The following is a 20,715-nucleotide window of genomic DNA, read 5'->3' on the forward strand; positions in this document are numbered from 1 at the left end:
TTTATTAGTGTGTGAAGGACTCCAGGTCAGCATTCTAGCTGTTCAGAGCATCGAGATGGCACAGCAGAGAAGCCAGGGACTTACAAAGGAGTGGAATGGAATGGTACCATGGCCTGAGGCACAAGGATTCTCTCATATCCCCAACCCCCACCCCCTGTCGCACAATGCTGCCCTGCCTGGCTTTGCCAGATTTCTTAATTTCACCCGTTGGCTGGACACTGTAGACTTCTGCTTCCGGATCCTTAAGTTTCTTCTGCTCCTGTGAGTATTGTCCTTGCCCTCCTCCTTGGCTGTTGGTTTGCTCATCCACCTTCAAGGCTAGGCGTGGCTCTGCTGTCCCCTCTCTCAATTATTAACCCCTTCCTGAACCGATACACCAAGTAGAGAAGGCCCACAGCACAGGTCCTCACGTTCATTTGCCACAAGTTATACCACAAGCACACCTGAGAGCAGGGGCAGTTGCCCCCTGGGTTTCTTGACAATGGCTAAGTCATAAAGATATCTTTATGAAAACCTTCAAGGCTCTGAGACCATGGAACCTGGTCCTGGCCCAGCTCACCCTAAGGAATGGAGGTTTTTTTTTTTTACTTTTCTGTCATGTTAACAAAACATTGTACAAAGGGAGCGATGCCCTCTTAATCTCTTATTCATAAAATAGCTATGATGGGCAACTTCTCTTCAAACTCTTTCCCCTACCAAGTATTTTAAGAAGCAATTCCCAAGTGCTCAGAAATCATTCAAACCTCAAGAAGTGATTCTCTCAAGTGCTGGGGAGGTAGAGACCAGAAGGCCTAAAGCAGCAAAGCTTCACATCTTCCTTAGAGGGTCAAGATTACTTTGTCGGGGGCGGGGATTAAGCATGGCAAGGGGGTTGCTAGCAATAATCTGTTTCATACAGTGGAGTCAGGAGTGAAGGGAGGAGACCTGAGGTAACCGGAAGAACTTGGGTCTGGCTCAGTGTCACTGTGGTTGCCTACCAAGGGAAAGGCTCTGGGTTTGACAGGACCCAGGATAGCAATGGAGGAGAAGGACAGAATTCCATCCATGTCTGAGCTCCCCACAAAGGCCTGACGATGCTTGACACCAACTTAGTCAATTACCAAAACATTAAGATTGGTCCATACTGAAAAGACTCCACTGCCTCGGACCCTCTAAGGACCTCCCAAATGTCCTGCCCTGCCCTCAAGTTTCTCCCAGCATGGCAGGCAGCTTCAGGGTCCTAGAAAGACTATGGCCAGCATCTGTTCTGACTCTTTGGTGCACCTTTGAAAGCATGTTACGCTTTTACCTCTCACTCCAAGGTTCATGACTGACCCAGCTTAGAAGGCCTCATTTCCCAGTGCCAGAAGCAATATCCTGATGTGGGAGTTAGAAGGGAAAAAACAGGAACAAATCTCCTAGTCCTTGATCAAAGGAATCAAGGGTCCATCCACGTCAAAATGGCTGGAGCAGGACATGTAAGCCTCCTCTATGATGTTCTGGCCAGCCAACATCGGGTCACCGTTAGGCATGATGTCGTCAATATTTATGTTGTTTCTGAAGACTAGAGAACACAGAGAGAAACATCAGGCCCTGATCTAACTGAGACGCTCCCAACTTTAGCAGGAAAGGTGCAATCTGGGGTGGAAGGGGCTCTTGGGAACCGGCGGACCAGGGTGGGACAGGGGAGGCTGGCATTTCCTAACAAGAGGAATTGCCAGGAAATGAATGAGGAACTTGACGCTCACCTTTCAGTAATGGTGAGAGATCACTTACTTTCCATAGCCCCTGTGTTCAGCTGCTGCAGGTCCTGAGGCAAATCTGGCTCTGGCAACAACTGCAATGCGTGCGTTGGGTCCGGCTCCGGCGTTATCTGTGGGGCTGTGCTCAGTGTGGGATCTAGTTTCAGCTCTGTGCCCAGATCCAGCCTTGTCTGCATCATCGACTGCAGCTCCAGGTCCTGTGCTAACTCCATCACTGACATGAGCTCTGCATCCAGCTCTAACGACTCCGGGTCCTGTTTAAGCTCCAGAGGCTGCTGCAGCTCGTCCACCTGTCTAGGTATACCAGGATAGACAATGGGACAAAACTCAATGGGTGAAACAAAGTGAGGACCACAGACCAAGAAGAGGCCATACGCCTAACCTAAGGAGGTAGGGAGCTGGGTATGCTTGTACACACCTTTAGTCCCAGAACTCAGGAGGCAGAGGCAGGTTGATCTCTTTGAGTTTGAGACTAGTCTACATAGTCTCCTTGCCTGAGTGGTGGTGGTAGGGGAGCAAAAGGGAAAAAATGGGCTTTATCATAAGATTTTAGGAAACAGTCTCATGTAGCACAGGCTGGCCTTCAAATCTCTACATAGCCAAGGCTAGACCAGAACTTCTGCCTTCCTTCCCAACACTGGAATTAGAGGCACTAGCCATACCACATCTGGCCTTGAAATCAGGCTTGTTAGAATTTGAATCCTCTCACTTACTGAGTGGGTAAATCTCAGATGATCACTTGCTGTTTTTAAATTTTATTTTTACTTTCTGTGTACAAGTATTTTGCTTGTGCATATGTATGTACACCACGTGCATACCTGGTGTATGTGGAAGCCAGGAGAGAGCATTAGATCCCCTGATGCTCAATGGTTGTGCCACCTTGTTTGTGGGTGCTGAGTACTGAACCCAGGTGCTAGGCAAGAACAGCCTTAACTGCCTCTCTAAGCCTTAGACCATCTTTTAAAAAAGATTTACTTATTATATATTAAGTACACTGTAGCTGTCTTCAGACACACCAGAAGAGGGCATCAGATTTCATTACAGATGGTTGTGAGCCACCATGTATTTGCTGGAAATTGAACTCAGGACCTCTGGAAGAGCAGTCAGTGCTCTTAACCACTGAGCCATCTCTCCAGCCCCGCCCTTAGACTATCTTATAAATGGGTACAACTGCACATAACAGAGGCAAGAAGATGGTTAAAAGCAGAATTCTAGATATCATCCAAAACTATTTATAAATTTAATGCAATTTCTACCAAATGACCCTCTTCCCAGAAACAAACTTTATATGCACTCACAAAAGACCCTTAGTACAGCTGTAGGCTGGGCATGGTGATACATGGCTGTCATTCCAGCCCTTGAGAGGGAAAGACAGGAGAATCAGAGGTCTAAAGCCAGCCAGAGTCATAAAGTATTTGAGGTACATGAGACCCTGTTTCAAAACAACAGCTAAAATAATAAAATAATATTAAGATATAGTAACCAAAATAGCATTGTACCAACATAAAATCAGACATATGGGCCAAAGAAACAGAATGTAGACCCAGAAATAAATCCATGAATCTAGAGCTAACTGATTTTTTTATAAAAGTGAATTACACACACACACACACACACACACACAAGTGCAGTCTATTGTAAATCCATTTACAAAAGAATTAAACTAGATCTGTATCCTCTAATACATATAAAAATCATGGAGCCAGAAAAATGGCTCAGCAGGTAAAGGCACCTACTACTAAACCTCACAATTTGAGTCTAATCCCATTACCCACATGGTAGAAAGAAGAAACAAACTCTTGCAAATTGTTCACTGACCTCTACACGTCTTGTGGTATGCATACACATGTGCACACATACATAGCACATACAGAAATAAATACAAGTTAAAAATCAACATGGGCTGGAGAGACAGCTCGGTATTGAGAGTGCACACTGCCGAGTGGTTCACAGCTGCCTGTATGTCCAACTCCAGGACTCCAGCCCTGTCAGACCAGAGGACTGTGGTCCCACAGGTGCCTACACTCATTTATGTACGTATCTATATACCACCCCAACGCACATACATAATAGGGCATGGTGGTGCACACTTTTAACCTCAGCACTCAGGAGACAGCGGCAGGCATATCTCTGTGGATTGGAGACCAGCCTGATCTACAGAGTGAGTTCCAAGTCAGCCAGAGCTACACAGAGAAACCCTGCCTTGTGGAAAAAACAAAAGAGCAAACAAAAACCCTTAAAGAACAACAACAAAAACCACACCTGGGCTGAAGAGATGGCTCAGTGGTTAGAGCACTGACTGCTCTTTCAGAGGTTCTGAGTTCAATTCCCAGCAACCACATGGTGGCTCATAAGCATCTGTGATTAGGATCTGATGCTCTCTTTTGGTGTCTGAAGACAGCTACGGTATACTCATATACATAAAATACATAAATCTTTTTTTTTTAAAAAGGTATCTACTGATCAGCAACTTTAAAAAAAATTCTGAAAGAAAATCTTGGGGCTGGAGAGACAGCTCAGAGATCAGACAAAAATTCTGCTCTTGCAGAGGTCCTAAGTTCAAGTCCCAGCACCAACACTGGACGGCTCACAGCTGCTAGTACCTCCAGATCCTCTTCTGCACACACGACACAGACACATCTGTATAAGTAAAATAAATAAAATCTCAAAAGAGAAGATTGCAACAGCATCCTAGACGCAGCCCTGAAAGCATACAGAACAAAAGCAGAAGCCAAACCGACTACAATCAAAGTTCACAGCAAAAGCAACAATCGCCTGAGTTAACAGACAACTTGCAAGTGGGAAATAATATAAACTATTCGCTCAGTGAAGACTTAATATCCAGTAGCTATAAGGAACTAAAAAACCTCAACAGTCAAAAAGCAAGCAAGTGGCTGGAGAGACGGCTCAGTGGGTAGAGCACCGGCTGCTTCTGCAGAGAGGGCTGGGGTTTGGTTCCCGGCACCCGCATGGAGGCTCCCATCTTCTCTAACTCCAGTTCCAGGGGACCCAATGGCTTCTCCTAGCCTCTGAGGGCACTGAAGTGCACAGGCACGTAGCACATCAGTGAAAGTAGATGGATAAATCTTTAAAAAGCAGATAATCTTATTTACAAATGGGTCAAAGAGCTACTGTTTTTCTTTGAGACAGGGACTCATCTTAACCCAGCCTGGCCTCAAATGCTCAGTCTTCCTGCCTCATTCTCCCCAGTGCTGGATTACACAGGCCTGTCTCGACACACTTGGCTTAGGTCAAAGATCTGCACAGACATTTCTCAAAAGAAGATACACACGTGGCAAAGCATATGGAAAACACGTATTTAACTTGTTATCAGGAAAATGCAATCCCATAGTGAGGCATCACGCCATCCTTAGACTAGTCAATTAAACAAATCCCAATCCCAGGTGAAAAGGCTTTACAATTATAAAAATCCCGGCACTCAGGAGGCCAGGGCAGGAAGCGAGTCATGTGTTCAAGGCCAGTGAGGACTGCATAATGAGCTTCTGACAAGCCTGGGCTTCTTCCAAGTGTGATCCTATTTCAGGAAACAAACAAATGAAGGACACAAGATAGAAATGGGGGAGTAAACCCAGCAGCTGGGGAGGCTGAGGAAAACCAGCCTCAGCTACATGAGACTTTGCCTCAAAGGGATGAGCAACAAAGATGGGTCAGCAGTTGAGAGCAAGCAGAATTACTGCTCTTGCAAGGTCCGAGGCTTGAATCTCAGCACCCACACAGCAGCTCCCAGACATCAGTAACCCCAGTGCCAGGGACTCTGGTACCTTCTTCTGGCCTCCACAGGCACCAGACACAAAAGTGGTGCACAGACACACATGCAGGCAAAACATGCTACACGCAAAGTGAAAAAATAAGCCAGGCATTAGTGGTACATGTCTTTAATCCCAGCACCCGAGAGGCAGAGGCAGAAAGGTCTATTTGAGTGCAAGGCCGGCCTGAGCTACATACCCTGTTCTAGGTCAACCAGAACTCTATCTCAAACAGAGCAACAACAAAAGAAGTCGATCAACTAATAGTTCTTTTGTTCAATGATTAATCAAACAGAGCTAGGTCCTTCGCTAGCCTTGTACCTTTCAGGATACTACGGCTTTACCACACTGAAACTCAGTTTCTTTAGCTGATACCAGTCATGCCTTGCATGTGAGGTGTGTGAAGAGTCAACAAAATTAGAAAACACGCAGAACACTTAGCCCAGTACCCAGCAATAACACGCTCCTAATAAGCATGCCCACCATTGCTGTGACCTACTCCAGTGAGACCTCATAAGGATTCAACAGATTTTTTTTTTCCCCATAAAATCTAGTACTCTGTCCTCAATCAGGAAGGGTCCTGTTAACAGGAACGTCTGTGATCATTACTATCAGGGAGACAGAGGGAAAGATGGCAGCAGGAAACCATGAGAGAGGAGCAGAGGGGAAAACAGTAGACATTGGTGAATTAGGGAAGGGTTGAGCAGAGAGAAGGGGTTGGAATGAGGCAGCTGGAAGCAATTTCAGCCGGAGAATTCCCAGTGAAGGGCTTGAGTCTCACCTGTTAGAGATCACAATGAGTCTATGTTTCAAATATTTCCTCTGTTCTTCAAAATTAACTGTGGGATACAGACAGGAGAGGGGAATGATCAATGTGTTGGACACACAGGTCAAAGTTCCCCTAGCAAGGACAAGACGGTCCTAACAAGGGTACCTCCTTATTAACGAGCTTGCACTGTACACAAACGTGCCCTGTGTGTGTGAAAGGAGGGCGCCTGATCTATCAATATCTCGCTTCAGGAAGGATTATGTCAATGACCCCAACCTTTTTCCTGATAGTAGCAACCGAAAGCTTCGTCCCGAGGAATTCGGGGATAGAGGAAGCGGAGTGGATTCTCAGGGGCGTTCTCTTCCGCAAGAACCTGGTAGTGGCGTATGATTTCTGTCAGTGGGAGCGACTGTAGCACTTCCTTGGTGTAGGGCTGCACTGAGAGGATGACGACTTTATCTGAAGAAAACAAGAAGTGAGGCTAGCCCAGCTTCCTGCCCAGCTGCATAACTCCAAACAGGCACCGCCCCCAAACAGGCACCGCCCCCAAACAGGCACCGCCCCCAAGCCAAGAGCAGACAAGGGGGTCAGAGTGGGAGGTGCTCACCATCATCCTGGTGCTCCACCCAAGAGCAGGTAATGCCCCCTTCGGAAGTTTCACTGAAGCGCAGTAGGAAGGTGCCAGACACCATCTTCTTCAGCAGTCGGCGTTCCTGATTCCGGCTCACAAAGCCCATGATGCGCCTGGAACAGAACAAAGCCTGTTAGACCCAAAGGTCCCGGTCCCACTTGTGAGGATTCCGTGGACAGACTGAGGAAAGCAGCAGGTGAGGGGTGAGGGGATGGCTCTGCAGCTAAAGGTACCTCCCACCAGCCTGACCACCTGAGCTCAATCTCTAGGACCTACATGGTGGAAGGAGAGATCCTACCCTTGTAAGCTAAACTCTGACCTTTGCACGCACACGCATGAGTGCACGCACACACACGCACACAAAATAAATACATTAAAATATAACAGAGCTGGGCATAGGAGCGAATGCCTTTAATCCCAACACTCGGGAGGCAGAGGCAAGTGTAGACAAACAAATGCGGTCTACACAGCAAGTTCCAGGACAGCCATAATAGACGGAGGCTGACTGACACGCCCATCCCCCAGTTCCCAACTCTGTCCATTGAACGAATTCCTAGGTTCTCTAAGTCTGGGTTTCCTCATGGGACTGAAGCTGGAAGTACTCCCCACTCAATGTGGTCGTGAGGACTACACCGACAGAAACACCGCAGGCTCTGCAACTCAGCGGATGCTTGAGATAAATACAGACCACAGCTGCGATTACTAACAGGGGCTTGCACTTGTATTTTTGTTTCGTTTTTGTCTCTCACTCGTGCCACCAGGGGGCGCACGGAGTGCAGTCCTGAGCCCAGTTGAGGAAAACAAGGGCAGGCTGAGCCTGGCCTTACCCATCGTTCCAGAGATCCTTCAAGTGGTCATGTACCAGCTCCAGAATTTTGTCCAGCCAGGTCCAGAACGGGATCTTGCCAGGGGGGCTCTCTCGCTGAGGTACAGAGAGGCGGGAAGGGAAGGGTGGAGGTGGGCCCAGTATTTGGACTGGGGAGTAGCAGGACACAGGCTGCAGGATATTACCTTGCTGAAGTCCACCCAGGACAACAGTGCATCCTCCATCTTGCACCTCTTTCCTGTGGACCAGAGGCACGGACGGTTGGGATGACGGAAGGAGGCAGAGGACACGGGGTAGGGGCAAGCTGGAAGAAAACGGTACCGAATAGCTTGTTCCTCAGCATGCCCAGCTGCTCAGCATCGAGGCCCCGGCCGATGTAGGAGGAGAACTGCCAACTGAGAACCGGCCCCAGCAAACTCCAGGGGGCTTGCGGGGCCTGACAGAAGAACTGCTGGTCCTGCGGGGTTGGGGGTGAGCCGGCTCAGAAGCAGCTCCAGAGGCTGAGCTGAGCCTCCATTCCTCTCTGCCCCTCACCTGCTCGCTGTGCCGCCGCCTACCTTGGGAGATGAGCTGAGCATGTTGAACCAGAGAATGGAGGCCCAGGCGATGGAGAGTTGGTTCATGTTAGAAATAATCACCACCGGGAGAGTGTCCGTCTGGGAGGACAGTCAGGGGAGAATGGGACGGTTTGTTTAATTTGTTTTATTTATGTGACTACACTGTAGCTGTCTTCAGACACACCCGAAGAGGGGCATCATATTCCATTACAGATGGTTGTGAGCCACCATGTGGGTGCTGGGATTTGAACTCAGAACCTCTGGAAGAGCAGCCAGCACCTAACCACTGAGCCACCTCTCCAGCCGGAGAACTGGATGTTTATAACTACAGACATCCACTGCCTCTTTCCCGCCCCGCCTCCCAGCACTCACCTGCAGTTTCATCCTCAGACCCTGGTATATGTACTCCACCGCGAAGCTGATGACATGCAACTCCTCTGTGACAGCCAGCGGCCCCTGGAGGGTCACAGTGGTCAGTGCTTTCCTTGGTGAGTCGCTGGCCTTGGGTGAGCTGCCTGCCTTACCTTGTTGTTGCCCTTTCCCGCACCCAGTGAGCGTTGCTCCATCAGCGTCTACAGATTGAGGAAACACAATGCCAGGGAAGGGACCCGGAGGACACGGCCCAGAAATGCTCCGGCTCCTGCTCCTCTGGATTAGAGGCCAATTCTGTTAACCCTTCTTACCAAGAAGCCGAAGTCCCAAATTAAGCCTTGTCTCTGGCCCTCCTCGGGGGTCAATGTTTTTTGGTTTGAGGTCAGAATGTTGAACTTCCGGAAGCTGTCCCAGGGAGAAGATAGACAAAGAGTAGTTAGTGTTAGTATCTGTTTCTCTTTCTTTCCTTCTTTCTCTGTGTAGCCCAGGCTAGCCTTGTATTTGCATTGATTCCCTTGCCCCGGGCTCCTAAATACTGAAAGTTCAGGTGTGTTCCCACTATGGCTAGATCAGAGTTAGTTTTAAAAATCAGCAGGAAAAGGGAGGGCAGTGAGATGACTCAGCAAGTAAAGGGGCTGCGGACAAGTCTAATGACTGGAGTTCAATGACTCAGCAAGTAAAGGGGCTGCGGACAAGTCTGGTGACTGGAGCTCAATCCCCAGGACCCACACAGTAGAAGGAACGACATGCCCACCAGATGTCCTCTGACTTATACATACTTCCATATTTTTCCTCTCTCTCTTTTTTAAAGATTTATTTATTTATTATATATAAGTGCACTGTAGCTGTCTTCAGGCACACCAGAAGAGGGCATCAGATCGTTTTACAGATGGTTGTGAGCCACCATGTGGTTGCTGGGAACTCAAGACCTTTGGAAGAGCAGCCAGTGCTCTTAACCACTGAGCCAACTCTCCAGCCCCTTATTTTTCTCTTTTGATTTTACACACACTCCATCCCTCCCTCCCTCCCTCTCTCTCTCTCTCTGTTCTCTGTAAACAAAATGTAAAAAGAAAATTAAATAAAAAATACAACTTTGCAGTAAATAAAAATTCCATTTTACCTCAGACTTTGTCCACATGCACCCCAAGTCCCCTTCTGCCCTTGAGCTCCCACATGCGCTAGAATATGTCTTTACCCAGCACTTACCCTGGTAACTCTGAATTGCTGAAAAGAGAGAGAGAAAGAAACAGTCACTGGGAGGTAAGGGCGGTTAGGAATGTGGTCTTGGTAGTCAGACAGACCTAGGTTCACACTGCCTTCCTGAGCTCACAGCGGCATGGCACGGCCTGGCAGAAGTGTTGTTGGTACAATGAGATGAGTCTGGGACGTGCTGCCGGGCAACCTGGTGTGCCGTGAGGCCCCAGCCTCTGGCCCGTGCCTCTGGCTGTTTCAGTCAGAGCCTTCAGCTGCCCCAGCTCACCTGTCAATGGAGACCTCAGCTTTGAGTGATTCGTTGCCTTCCTGGAGCCTCACCAGCAGTCTGGAGGAGCAAATGATTGGATACAGTGGTCAATAAAAGGTGTAGATAAAAGAGGTGTAATTAGGAGGGAAAGGATCAGCACACTCAGAAAAGGCACAACAGCAGTGGAGGGGAAAGAGGCAGGAGTTCGAAAATGCAACCTTGTTCGGACGGTGAACTTGCTCCCAGTCTTCAGGATGAGGGGTCGATGGAGCGTCTGGGGCATGCAGGGCTGGGTTTCCACTACAAAGGACCTAAGGAAAGAGGTGTGGGGAGCCGATAGCAGCTATGTCTGTAACAACTACCTCCCCGTGTGTCTCTCCCATTTCTCCCCCACAGATGCCTCCCAGGCCACCAGACCTTTGGAGCAGCCGCTGAAGTAACTCCATGACTTGGGCATTCTGCAGGTCCACCCCTTGGCCAAACATGTCACCCTGATACCGAAGCATGAGGCTCATCTCCTTCAGCTGTTTCAGTAGCTGCCGGAGGTGGAACAAGAGCTTTGCTCCAGCTGTCACCCTGGGTGGAAGAGTCGAGAATGTGTAAGTCTTCCGGGGCCCAAGTGAGACTTGCGAGTTCTCTCTTTAATAGCATAGGAAGTCAGGAACTGACTTGAGCTCAAAGAGCCCAGGGGCAGGTGTGTGATTTCACCCTTGTGATCCCTGAACTCTCAGGGTTGAAGCAGAAGGGTTGAGAGTCCAAGGCTGGCCTCGGCGAGCAAATGCAAGTGACTTTGGTGTAGCTTATTTGGTAGAACTAGTTCAAAGCCCTACACTTGATCCCCAGAACCACATCAACTGGACACAGAGATACATACTGGAAATTCCAACTCTGAGGAGGTGGAGGAAGAAGACTAGAAGTTCATTTTCAGCTATCTAGTGAGTTCAAGGCCAGCCTGGGACACAAGAGACCCCTGTCACAAACAGGATCCAGGAAGCATGTGGCAGAGTATTCAAAACAACTTTTACATCAAGATTAAACTCAGAATCACTTTGATACACAAGTTTTATTAACAGAATGACATTTAACTTTGGGTGCTGCAGAGATGGCTCAGTGGTTAAGAACATTCACTGCTCTTCCAGAGGTCCTAAGTTCAATTCCCAGCAACCACATGGTGGCTCACAACCACCTGTATTGGGCTCTGATGCCCTCTTCTGGTGTGTCTGAAGACAGCTACAGTGTACTTATGTATAATAAATAAATAAATCTTTAAATAAAAATTATTATAAAAAAGACATTTCACTGTCTTGTAAAGTATATGCACACGATCGTGCAGGTGCATGTGCCCCCATACATGTGTGTGTAGAGCCTAGAATTGAGTCTCTTCCCCTCTTTGAGACAATCTCACTCACTGAGCCTGAGCCTGAATGTCACCATTTTGTTTAAGCAGCTGGCCAGCAAACCCTGGCATCTGCCTACTGCTGCACATCTGGGCTGGGCTTATGGGTGCCTGGCGTTGTGCCCAGCTTTTAAGTGGGTGCTTGGGGTCTGAACTCAGGTCTTATGCTTCCATAGCAGGCATGATCCTGATGGAGCCATTTCCTTGGACCCTGATTTGTGTGTGTATGTGTGTGTGTGTGTGTGTGTGAGTGATTGTGTATCTTCAAGACAGGATCCAATAATATAATCCAGGCTAGCCCAAACTTTTGGCTCTCATGTGTTTGCTTCCCTAGGACTTGGGTTACTAGACTTCAACACCACATCCAGCTCAGAACCATTTTTTGTAAAGCCTCAGAAAATGCGCTGGTAGACCGAGACATGGCACAGTGGGTAAAAGTGCTCAGCAAAAAAGCTTGGCTACCTGGGTTGTGTCCCTGGAACCCACTAAGTTCTTCTCTGAGCTCTCTATACACACACCACACACACACACACACACACGTGTGTCCTCCCTATCATACAAACACACACAGTAGCAGAAAATGTAAAGAAATGGTGTCTGGAGAGATGGCTCAGTGGTTAGAACACTGACTGCCCTTCCAGAGGTCCTGAGTTCAAATCCCAGCAACCACATGGTGGCCCACAACCATCTGTGATGAGATCTGATGCCCTCTTCTGGTGTGTCTGAGTAAAGCTACAGTGTACTTACATAAAATAAATAAATCTTTTTTAAAAAAGAAGCATTTTAATGTACTGACACTCAAATCCAGGACCCGTGTGCACAGGAGAAGCGCTCTCCCACCGAGCTCCTCTTAGTGTCCACTGGCTGAAGCAAACACCATGAGGGCCAGGCCATGTTCAGGAGGATGAAAAAACGTCTTTTCCTCTTACCAGTGTTCCAGTTTTTCCAGCTGCAGCTCGGGTGGCGGGGCTCCAATGCAGGACTTCTGCTGCTGAACCTTCCACTCCTCCAGTTTGGGCAGCAACAGGTCAACCAGGGTGGTTAATCGGCCAATCAGTGCTTTGGAGGTGTCCAGCACCTCCTGGGAAAGAGAAGTCATGAGTGCTAAGGACCTCTTGCCATCCACATCATCCCGCTGATGAGAAACTAAGGTGATGAGGCCAGAGCCCCCGACCCACCTCTGCTGCCTGATCCCTTCTCCCCCAGTTCCTGCTGCCCCTTCCCGTCCCCTGCTCCTACCTTTCTCATTCTGTCCATTTCGTTGGCTGTTGTCTGCACAAGCTGCCGCTGTTGTCTCTGATGGGGGTCCAAAGACGATGTCTTCTCTGAAAGGCAAGACCAAGACTCAGACCACACGTTTCTCCTGCTCTTTTCTGCCCACCGTCGCGGCCAGAAACAGAAAATGTTGGACGGGGAGCAAGGGAGAACCAGACAAAGTACAGACACCCGGAATCCCACAGGCGGACCAGAAGTCCCCTCAATCCGCTAAGGCAGTTTACTACGCACACCCTCTGTCATTTGCTAAGCATTCCTCAGTTACAACTCTCATCCACCCCCCACGACACCTGTTTTACATAGGGATGGTACTACTGACTCTGATGTATGTGGCCATAGGTGACCACTGCTCGATGGAGCATTCAGCCTCTGCTGTCCTTCCCACTAGGCCCCCGGCTGGCCCCGCCCTCCCGCGCATGGCCCCTCCCTCCCACACTGAGTGGACCTACTTTGATTGAGAATTGTGTATCTGAAGCTGAAGACATCCTGCACATCCTTCAGCTGCCTGATGGCTCTCACCAGCACCTGTAGAGGAGACCCAGTGAGGCTGCCTCTGAGAGCAGAAAAGTCCTCCCACCCAACCCCTGCCACACCCACCAACCTCAATCACATTCTGCAAATCCAGGATTCGAGTTTCAATCTCAAGCTGCTGGGTCTCCACGGCTGCTTCGGGAGCTGGCCTGGGCTGTGCCTGAAGTATCAGGTCATGAACAGGCTTCAACTCTGACTTGTTTAAGACAAGATTTCTCTCTGTGTAGCCCTGGCTATTCTGGAACTCACTGTGTAGACCAAACTGGGCTCAAACTCACAGAGATCCACTTGCCTACGCGGCCCGAAGGCTGGGATTAAAGGTATGGTCCACATTCCCCCACTCCCACCTGCACTCTTGAGCTAACCCCAACCTGAAAGTTTACTGCGGAGTGTGGGGGAGATCCTGGTTTGAGACGAGTTTCCCCGAGTCTCCTCCAGGTGCCTTGCTCCCCCAGGGGCTTTCAAATGTCAGTACCACACTGTCCTTACCTCTTGAGCTCTCTGGGCCTGATTCAGAATCCTTTTCTCTTCCAGAAGAAGATTAAAGATCATCTCAGCTAACTGGGTGGGGCCATTGGGAAAGGTCTAAGCAGGAAAAAACAAAAACAAAAAACCAGAAGCACAGTCCCCGTTAGCTACCTTAATGATCTGCCAATCCAGACCCTGCCTTCAGTGTCTCCAGTATTTCTCCTCCTTTGTGGTCCCCAAATATAGTTTCAGTCGATCACTCTGCTAGTGACAACTCAAGTCCAGACTGTACCTCAGCTCTTATCCTATCCTCAAAGGCTAGTCCCATGCTATCATCCCCAGCTCTTCCGAGTACCTGAATGTCCCGGCTGAACTTTCGCAAGTTATGCTGTAATAAGAAGTATTCCGAGTCTGAACTGTAGTGGTCCCACTGGTTCAGCTGGTCCAGGATGTTGAAGTACAGCATGTTGGCCATGGAATAATCATTGCCCAGCGCAGCTTCCCTCCTGAGAATCGGGGATGACACAGGCTCTGTAAACTGCCTGCTGCTCTGAGATCTCCCACCCCTCCCAGGTTGTCTCTAGGACCCTGTGTGATGAGAAGGAGTCACCTGAACCCCCAAGTCCTCACCAGTTTTGGTCTTCAATCCAGGCAGCCAAGTGCTGTCGAACATCCATTGGCAGGGTACTTTGTGAGTAGAGCTGATGTAACTGGTCCAGAAATGAGCTATCCAGGCCCTGCAGTGCCTCCCACTGCGCCATTTGGACTCTGAATGAGAAAGAACTCCGTTCTCTCCTGGACATTTTATTGAACGGCAGTCTCACGGTCTATTTACTTATTGTTTGGTTTGTAAAACACACAAAGTCAAAACAAATCTGGGGCCTCGGCAACCCAGCTGGACGGAATCCAAAGTGATCCTGCCTCAGCCTTTGGGCCACCAAGTCGGGGTGTGTGATTTTTGTTCTTATAACTGGCCCTCATAGGCCCACAGGGAGTGGCACTATTAGGAGGTGTGGCCTCCTGGAGGAAGTGTGTCTCTGGGGGCCAGCTTTGATGCTCAGGCTGTGCCAAGGGACACAGTCTCCCGCTGCCTTTGGATCAAGATGTAGAACACTCCTTCTTCAGCACCATATCTGTACACTACCATGTTATCCATCATGATGATAATGGACCACATCTCTGAAAGCCAAACCCAATCCAATATTTTCCTTTATTAGAGTTGTGGTCACGGTGTCTCTTCACAGCAACAGAAAGCCTAATTAAGAGAAGTAGAAGTTTCTGGATATGTCAGACTCACCAAAAGAACACCTGAGTGTGTGTCACATGACAAACCCAGAAACTTCCACTTCAACCAAGACATACACATGCACATAAAATAATTTTTTGTTGTTTTTGAAACAGGGTTTCTTTGTGTAGCCCTGGCTGTCCTAGAGGTAGCTCTATAGACCAGGCTGGCCTCGAATTCAGAAAGCCGCCTGGCTCTGCCTCTCGAGTGCTGTGTGCCACTACCACCCAGCTATAAAATATTTTAATTTTATTTTTATATGAGTACACTAAGCTGTCTTCAGACACACCAGAAGAGGGCATCAGATCCCATTACACATAGTTGTGAGCCACCATGTGGTTGCTGGGATTTAAACTCAGTACCTCTGGAAGAGCAGTCGGTGCTCTTAACTGCTGAGCCATCTCTCCAGCCCTATAAATTAGTTTTTTAAAGATACAGAAAATGTTAGTTTACATTGTCCCTACTCCCAATCTTGGTCTTTCTCCTTTCTCTCCAAAAAGTAATTGATGTCATAGTTTTACTGCAGTTTTTCTAGGGGATATTATTTGATAGTTGCAACAGGTGGCACTTTTTATTTTAGTGGTAACTTGGAAACACACGAAAGTAGAAAAAGAATTTGAGGTCATCCAAGAGTACAGAAGACGCTGTCTCAAAGGGAAAAAAAAGTATAAAATAAGGATTGTTAACGTACATATTAACGAATGATATTTCCACTAATGGCACCTAGTTCATCCAGTTAAAATAATACTGATTTTTGTGAGCCTGTATTTGTTTATGCTGGGCTGAGGCATAGACAGTAAAGACCGATGCTGATCTTGAGTATTCTGCTGGCCCTGAAGCTTTCCTTAGGGGCAGGTAAGGAAAGGCATCTTACCAACTGCCCAGCATCCAAAGACCTATAGTTAACGTGTCTTAATACTGTGCAAAGAGTTATCCTATTTCTGAGACTGGAGCATTTTTATGACTTTTGTGAAATTCCCTGGTCTTTGGGTGAATTGCCAAGTTTGCGAAGACCCAGAGGTTTCATATAAAACTTCTCCCTGCCACAAAGCAGGCACGTGCTCTCTCCCACTTTTCCTTCTCGACGCACCACCTCTTACAACAGGAATCACAACTTTGTCATCTGCTCCTATCGGCTGCCACAGGAAGCCTCTGTGAGTGGGCAGAATATCATTAGGACTCATTTCATTGATTTTGGGGGTGGGAGGGGATCCTACAGGAGAGGGAGGGGCTGTGGGAGGCAGAAGGGATGAGAACACAGCCCACAGAATCAACAAGGCAGGGTTCATAGGAGCTCACTGAACCTGCAACGCTCTGAGATAGGTCCTCTGCAAATATCTTGTGGTTGTTTAGCTTGGGGCTCTGGTAGGACTCCTAGAGTGGGAGTGGGCGTGTCTCTGACTCCTTTGCTTGCTCTTGGAGCACTTTTTCCTCCTCCTGGGTTGCCTTGGCCAACCTTGATCTGAAGGTTTGTGCCTAGTTTTATTTTATCTTGTTATGCAGTGTTTGGGTGATACCCCTGGGAGAGCAATGGATCTGGGGGAGAGGAGAGGTGTGTGTGGGAGAAGTGGAGGGGAGGGAAGATGTGGTCAGGATTATTGTATGAGAGAAGAATAAATAAACAGAAAAAAATGAAAACCTTACTCTTGCTGTACCTCCAGCTGAAAAGATTAGAAGAAACATGGTCTTCAAGGATCACATGAATCTATTACAGAGCAAACAACGCCACCTAGAGTCCAGGGACTGACTTTCTTTCCTTAAAGGTAGGAATAGAAAAGAGATTGGGGCAGGAGATCCTTTTCTCTTTTTTAAATTTTATTTTATGTACATGTTGGATGTTTTGTCAGAAGAAGCATTGGATCAGATCCTATGGGACTAGAATTATAGATTGTTGTGAACCAGTGGAGGGAGAGGCAGGTGGATCTCTGAGTTTGAGGTCAACCTAGTCTATAAAGTGATTTCCAGGACAGGAGGGCTACACAGAGAAACCCTGTCTCAGCCCCCACCCCCAAAGTCTGCCTAAGTGGATCGCATTGCAGTTATAGGGGCTGCAACAAACTTTCTCTGGTTAGCTTCACTCTCAGATATCAGTTTTTCATTAAACAAGCCTTTCTGAAATAAATTAGACTTTAAGCAAGTAGTTTCACTCTTCCAGGACTTTATATGTATTGTATATGTACATATTAGAGACACACATACATAACAACTAAGGATGTCTTATTTATTTATTTATTCATCTGAGCAAGGATCAAAAATGTGCAAAGGGCCTGGAGAGATGGCTCCGTGGTTAAGAACTCTGGCTGCAATTCCAGAGGACCTGGGTTCGATTCCCAGCCCCCACATGGCAGCTCACAACCATCTAAACTCCAGTCCCAGGAGACCTGATGCCCTCTTCCGGCCAATTCAGGCACGCATGCACAACAACAGACGCAGGTGCCCAGACACAACATGCATACAAATTTAAAAAATAAGGAAGCAAACAAACAAGTAAATAGATTCGCAGAGCCGAGGTCGAAGCTTTTTGGCTTCTGACAAGGAACAAATGGGTACACAGAGCAGCTGCAAGGGTTGCGGAGGAGTTTTGGGAGGATGTTGACAGGGTTGAGAGGTGCAGCGGTGAAGCATCCTGCAGGCGGTTCGACAGCAGCCGGGGGAGCAGCAGGGGCAGCAGCCGGGGCAGCAGCCCTTCCCCGGGATGTGTAGGCACCTCCGCCCCGCTCCGCACACCCTTTCGGGGCCTGTACCTTCTGAGGGTCCAGTGCCGCTCCTTCCAGTGCTCCCGCTGCAACTTCCAGTCCTCCAAGTGGCTCAAGGGCTCGTTCCCCACCCGCCCCCGACTCCCGGGGACCCAGACCGAGAGACCGAACCCTACACCGGCTGTGGAGGCTCGGCGTTCCGGGCTCCGTGGGGCGACGGGAGGCTTGGCCACGCCTTCCCGCGTGGCACTCTCATTGGCTGAGACATAACCCCGCCCAGCGCCGGGCTGGACAAGCTGCTGGTAACCACACCGCCGACTTCAGTGATTGGTGGAGAGGGAGAGGTTCATGTTAGTGCCCGCCCCCATACCCGAGCGGGGTGGAACCCAACTAAAGTCCTAGTCAAGAATTCTAGCAGCTGATTTACCCGAACCATTAGTTCTTGGGGAAAGGAAACTGAAACCAGGGCGCGGTAAGACACCCAGGACTCCATAGAAAGGGTGGGGACTTGCATCCCTACGCTTTAGGATAGGAAGGGAAGAGCTGAGGTAATAAGGTATTTTTGAGGATATGAATAGTAAATACCGTGGGTTCATGATATCGTTTTTTAATTTCTGTAACCACTTGTTCAGGTGAAAGTTCGCCACATTCGAGTGTTAAAAACTGAGTTTCAAGAAGGAAATTACTGTGCTCCAAACCATCCACCCATCCATCCACAGTCCTTGTCAGAATTTTCCACTGGTTTGTTTGTTCTGTTTCTTACTATCTCTTGTGTGCCAAGACACCATAATTCTTTAATAAAGGCCGCCCCCAGTTAGAAGTTGGACTTTCAACTTCTGACACCAAGTTGGACATGGTTGTTTCTTCCATGTCACTGTTATATGTGGTGGCATCCTTCCCGTTCTCTGTCTAAGGGGTGGTCACCCCTTTCTCCTCATAATAATATTGGATCAGCCGCTGAACCCCAGCCTTCATCGCTGGCTTCAGAGCAGCGGTGATGGCTGCACCAGCTGGCCCCCCTGACATACCCACCATGGTCATCAAAAGATCATAACCCAGGTCTATGGCCCCATCTTGGCCTCGTTCCTTGGCCTTGTCAGAGCAGTTCTTAATGGCGTAATACAAAGCTGTGCCTAGGTTGTAGTAGGTGCCCACTCCAGGCAGCAGATCAACCACATTGTGCACTCTCTGTTCCGGCTCATTCTCACAGTCCGTGTCAGAAATTGAACGTTTGGCCCTCTGTGGATCTGCTTGCTCCCAGGCTAAGAGCTGAAGAGCAGAAAACAGGGCATCCACGGACACTTTCCGGTCTGTGTATCCATCTTTCTGGAGCTCTTGAAGATGCTGGATGAGGGCTTGCGTCGCCTCCACACCTCCTAATCGGTAAAGCTGAAGCTGAAGAGCCCAGGCGTCAGCCTGACAGCCAACTTCCTCCAGAGCATTCCTTAGAGCCAGGCCTACCAGGAATTTGGAGAGAGGAGGCATATGAGTGAAGCCAGGCAGGGACTTTGGGAGCAGCGCCTGACAGGACACAGGGTCTGAGGTCAGCAACTGGTATCCCGACTGCTGGGGAGGGAGCATCGTAGTAGAGACGCTGGTTGGCTCTCCGAGTGAAGTGGCGTCCACAGCACACAGCAGGAGAGAGCAAAGCAGCAGAATTGGCCTCACAATGAGTCGGAGGCTATTCATGTCAGGAGCTGAGCACCCTGGAAAAAGGGAGAACCCCAAAACATGCAGACCATGTCTTTGAAGTTTAGAGTCTGAAAGGAGCCCAAGATTCAGTGGACTCCACCATCCATCACTTACCTCCAAGCTTGGTCTGTCATTTCAAGGTCAGAGGGACCTCCCTGTTTTATCCCCACCCACTTATGGGGGAACCCAGATTACCATACAGTCCAGCCATTGAGAAGTAAAAGCCCCTGGTAGCTTTGTTAGGTTCTCAATCCTCCTGTTCTGCCCTGTTCTCTGTTCCACGAATAGAGGAGACATTTGGAGCCACTGAGGCGGAAGAGGCTGGACTGACCAGTAGAGTACACCCATCAACCCAATGGTGCAGATGAGGCAATGTTGACACTGGCCAGCACCTTTGCAAATAAGCCAGAGCAGAAAGGTTCAACAGTGAGGACACTGATCTTATCCTCCATGAAGGTCACCTGGTCTTAATTTGGGCCGTGTGCAGAGTCTGTTGGGGTCTGCCACATGTAGACTGCTGACCCCTACCAGAGGGGTTTCTGGAGGCTTCAAATCTACTGGCATATCTTCACCCATAATATTTCTGCTTTGTCTTTTGTGAAGATATGTTTGTTGTTATCTTATGTGTCTGAGTGTTTGTTCCAGTGTATGTGCGCTGCACGTGCCCACTACCCAAGGAGGCTAGGAGAGGGTGTTGGATCCCCTGGAAGTGGAGTTATAGAGGGTTGTAAGCTGCTCTGTAGGTGCTGGGAATTGAACCTGGGTCATTCGCAAGAGCAGCCAGTGTTCCTTACCACTAACCTATCTCTTCCACCCTTTCACTTGTGTTGTTAAAAGTTGTGGGACCGGCTGGAGGTGGTCCCAGCACCCAGGAAGCAGAGGCAGATCTCTGAGTTTGAAGCCTACTCAAACAGGTCTACAAAGCAAATTCCAGGATAGCCAGGGCTACACAGAGAAACCGTTTCAAAAAACAAACAAGAAGTTGTGAGGGGAGTCAAGCTTGGTAGGGAAACCTAGCCAGTTACATAGGGCTAGTGAGGTATGGATCTGGAAGGAAATCTACCTGTAGCACATGACTGAATAGCATAGTCCCTAGCAACATTCTAAATATTTGTCCTTAAACCAAAGGTACCCGTACCCCCCACCCCCATTGAGATTTCTCTTTGCCACACATAGAGATCACTATAAAAAATTGCAGTCGATCAAAATGCAGAGTTGTGAAATCCAGTCTCCACAGATACATCTG

General features: G+C 48.6%; 2 protein-coding genes across 3 annotated transcripts; both read right to left on the reverse strand.

Moving 5' to 3' along the window:
* Window positions 1-19: 19 nt before the first annotated feature.
* STAT2 (signal transducer and activator of transcription 2) lies at window positions 20-17,952 on the reverse strand. 2 transcript variants are annotated; one of them, XM_080936022.1, is made up of 24 exons: window positions 17,826-17,952; window positions 14,427-14,564; window positions 14,152-14,302; window positions 13,818-13,913; window positions 13,408-13,488; window positions 13,247-13,322; window positions 12,762-12,847; window positions 12,452-12,603; window positions 10,544-10,702; window positions 10,345-10,437; window positions 10,145-10,204; window positions 9,871-9,888; window positions 8,976-9,069; window positions 8,817-8,864; window positions 8,665-8,748; window positions 8,293-8,391; window positions 8,057-8,192; window positions 7,921-7,973; window positions 7,737-7,831; window positions 6,886-7,022; window positions 6,555-6,737; window positions 6,291-6,348; window positions 1,756-2,036; window positions 20-1,543 (listed from the first exon to the last, which is right to left on the reverse strand). In XM_080936022.1, the coding sequence occupies exons 2-24, from the start codon at window positions 14,555-14,557 to the stop codon at window positions 1,398-1,400; spliced, it is 2,517 nt and encodes an 838-aa protein (XP_080792148.1). In that variant the 5' UTR covers window positions 14,558-14,564; window positions 17,826-17,952; the 3' UTR covers window positions 20-1,397. The 2 variants fall into 2 exon arrangements, with proteins under 2 accessions (XP_080792148.1, XP_080792147.1); XM_080936021.1 differs by having other exon boundaries at window positions 13,399-13,488.
* Window positions 17,953-18,539: 587 nt separating this feature from the next.
* Window positions 18,540-19,472, reverse strand: APOF (apolipoprotein F; the record flags this gene model as incomplete). Its single annotated transcript, XM_080936011.1, is given in 2 exon segments — window positions 18,540-18,686; window positions 18,690-19,472. Coding segments are annotated over 2 exon segments (924 nt in total). The 5' UTR covers window positions 19,467-19,472.
* Window positions 19,473-20,715: the final 1,243 nt, after the last annotated feature.

Source organism: Micromys minutus (assembly GCF_963924665.1).
Source record: "Micromys minutus genome assembly, chromosome: 22".
NCBI lineage: Eukaryota > Metazoa > Chordata > Mammalia > Rodentia > Muridae > Micromys > Micromys minutus.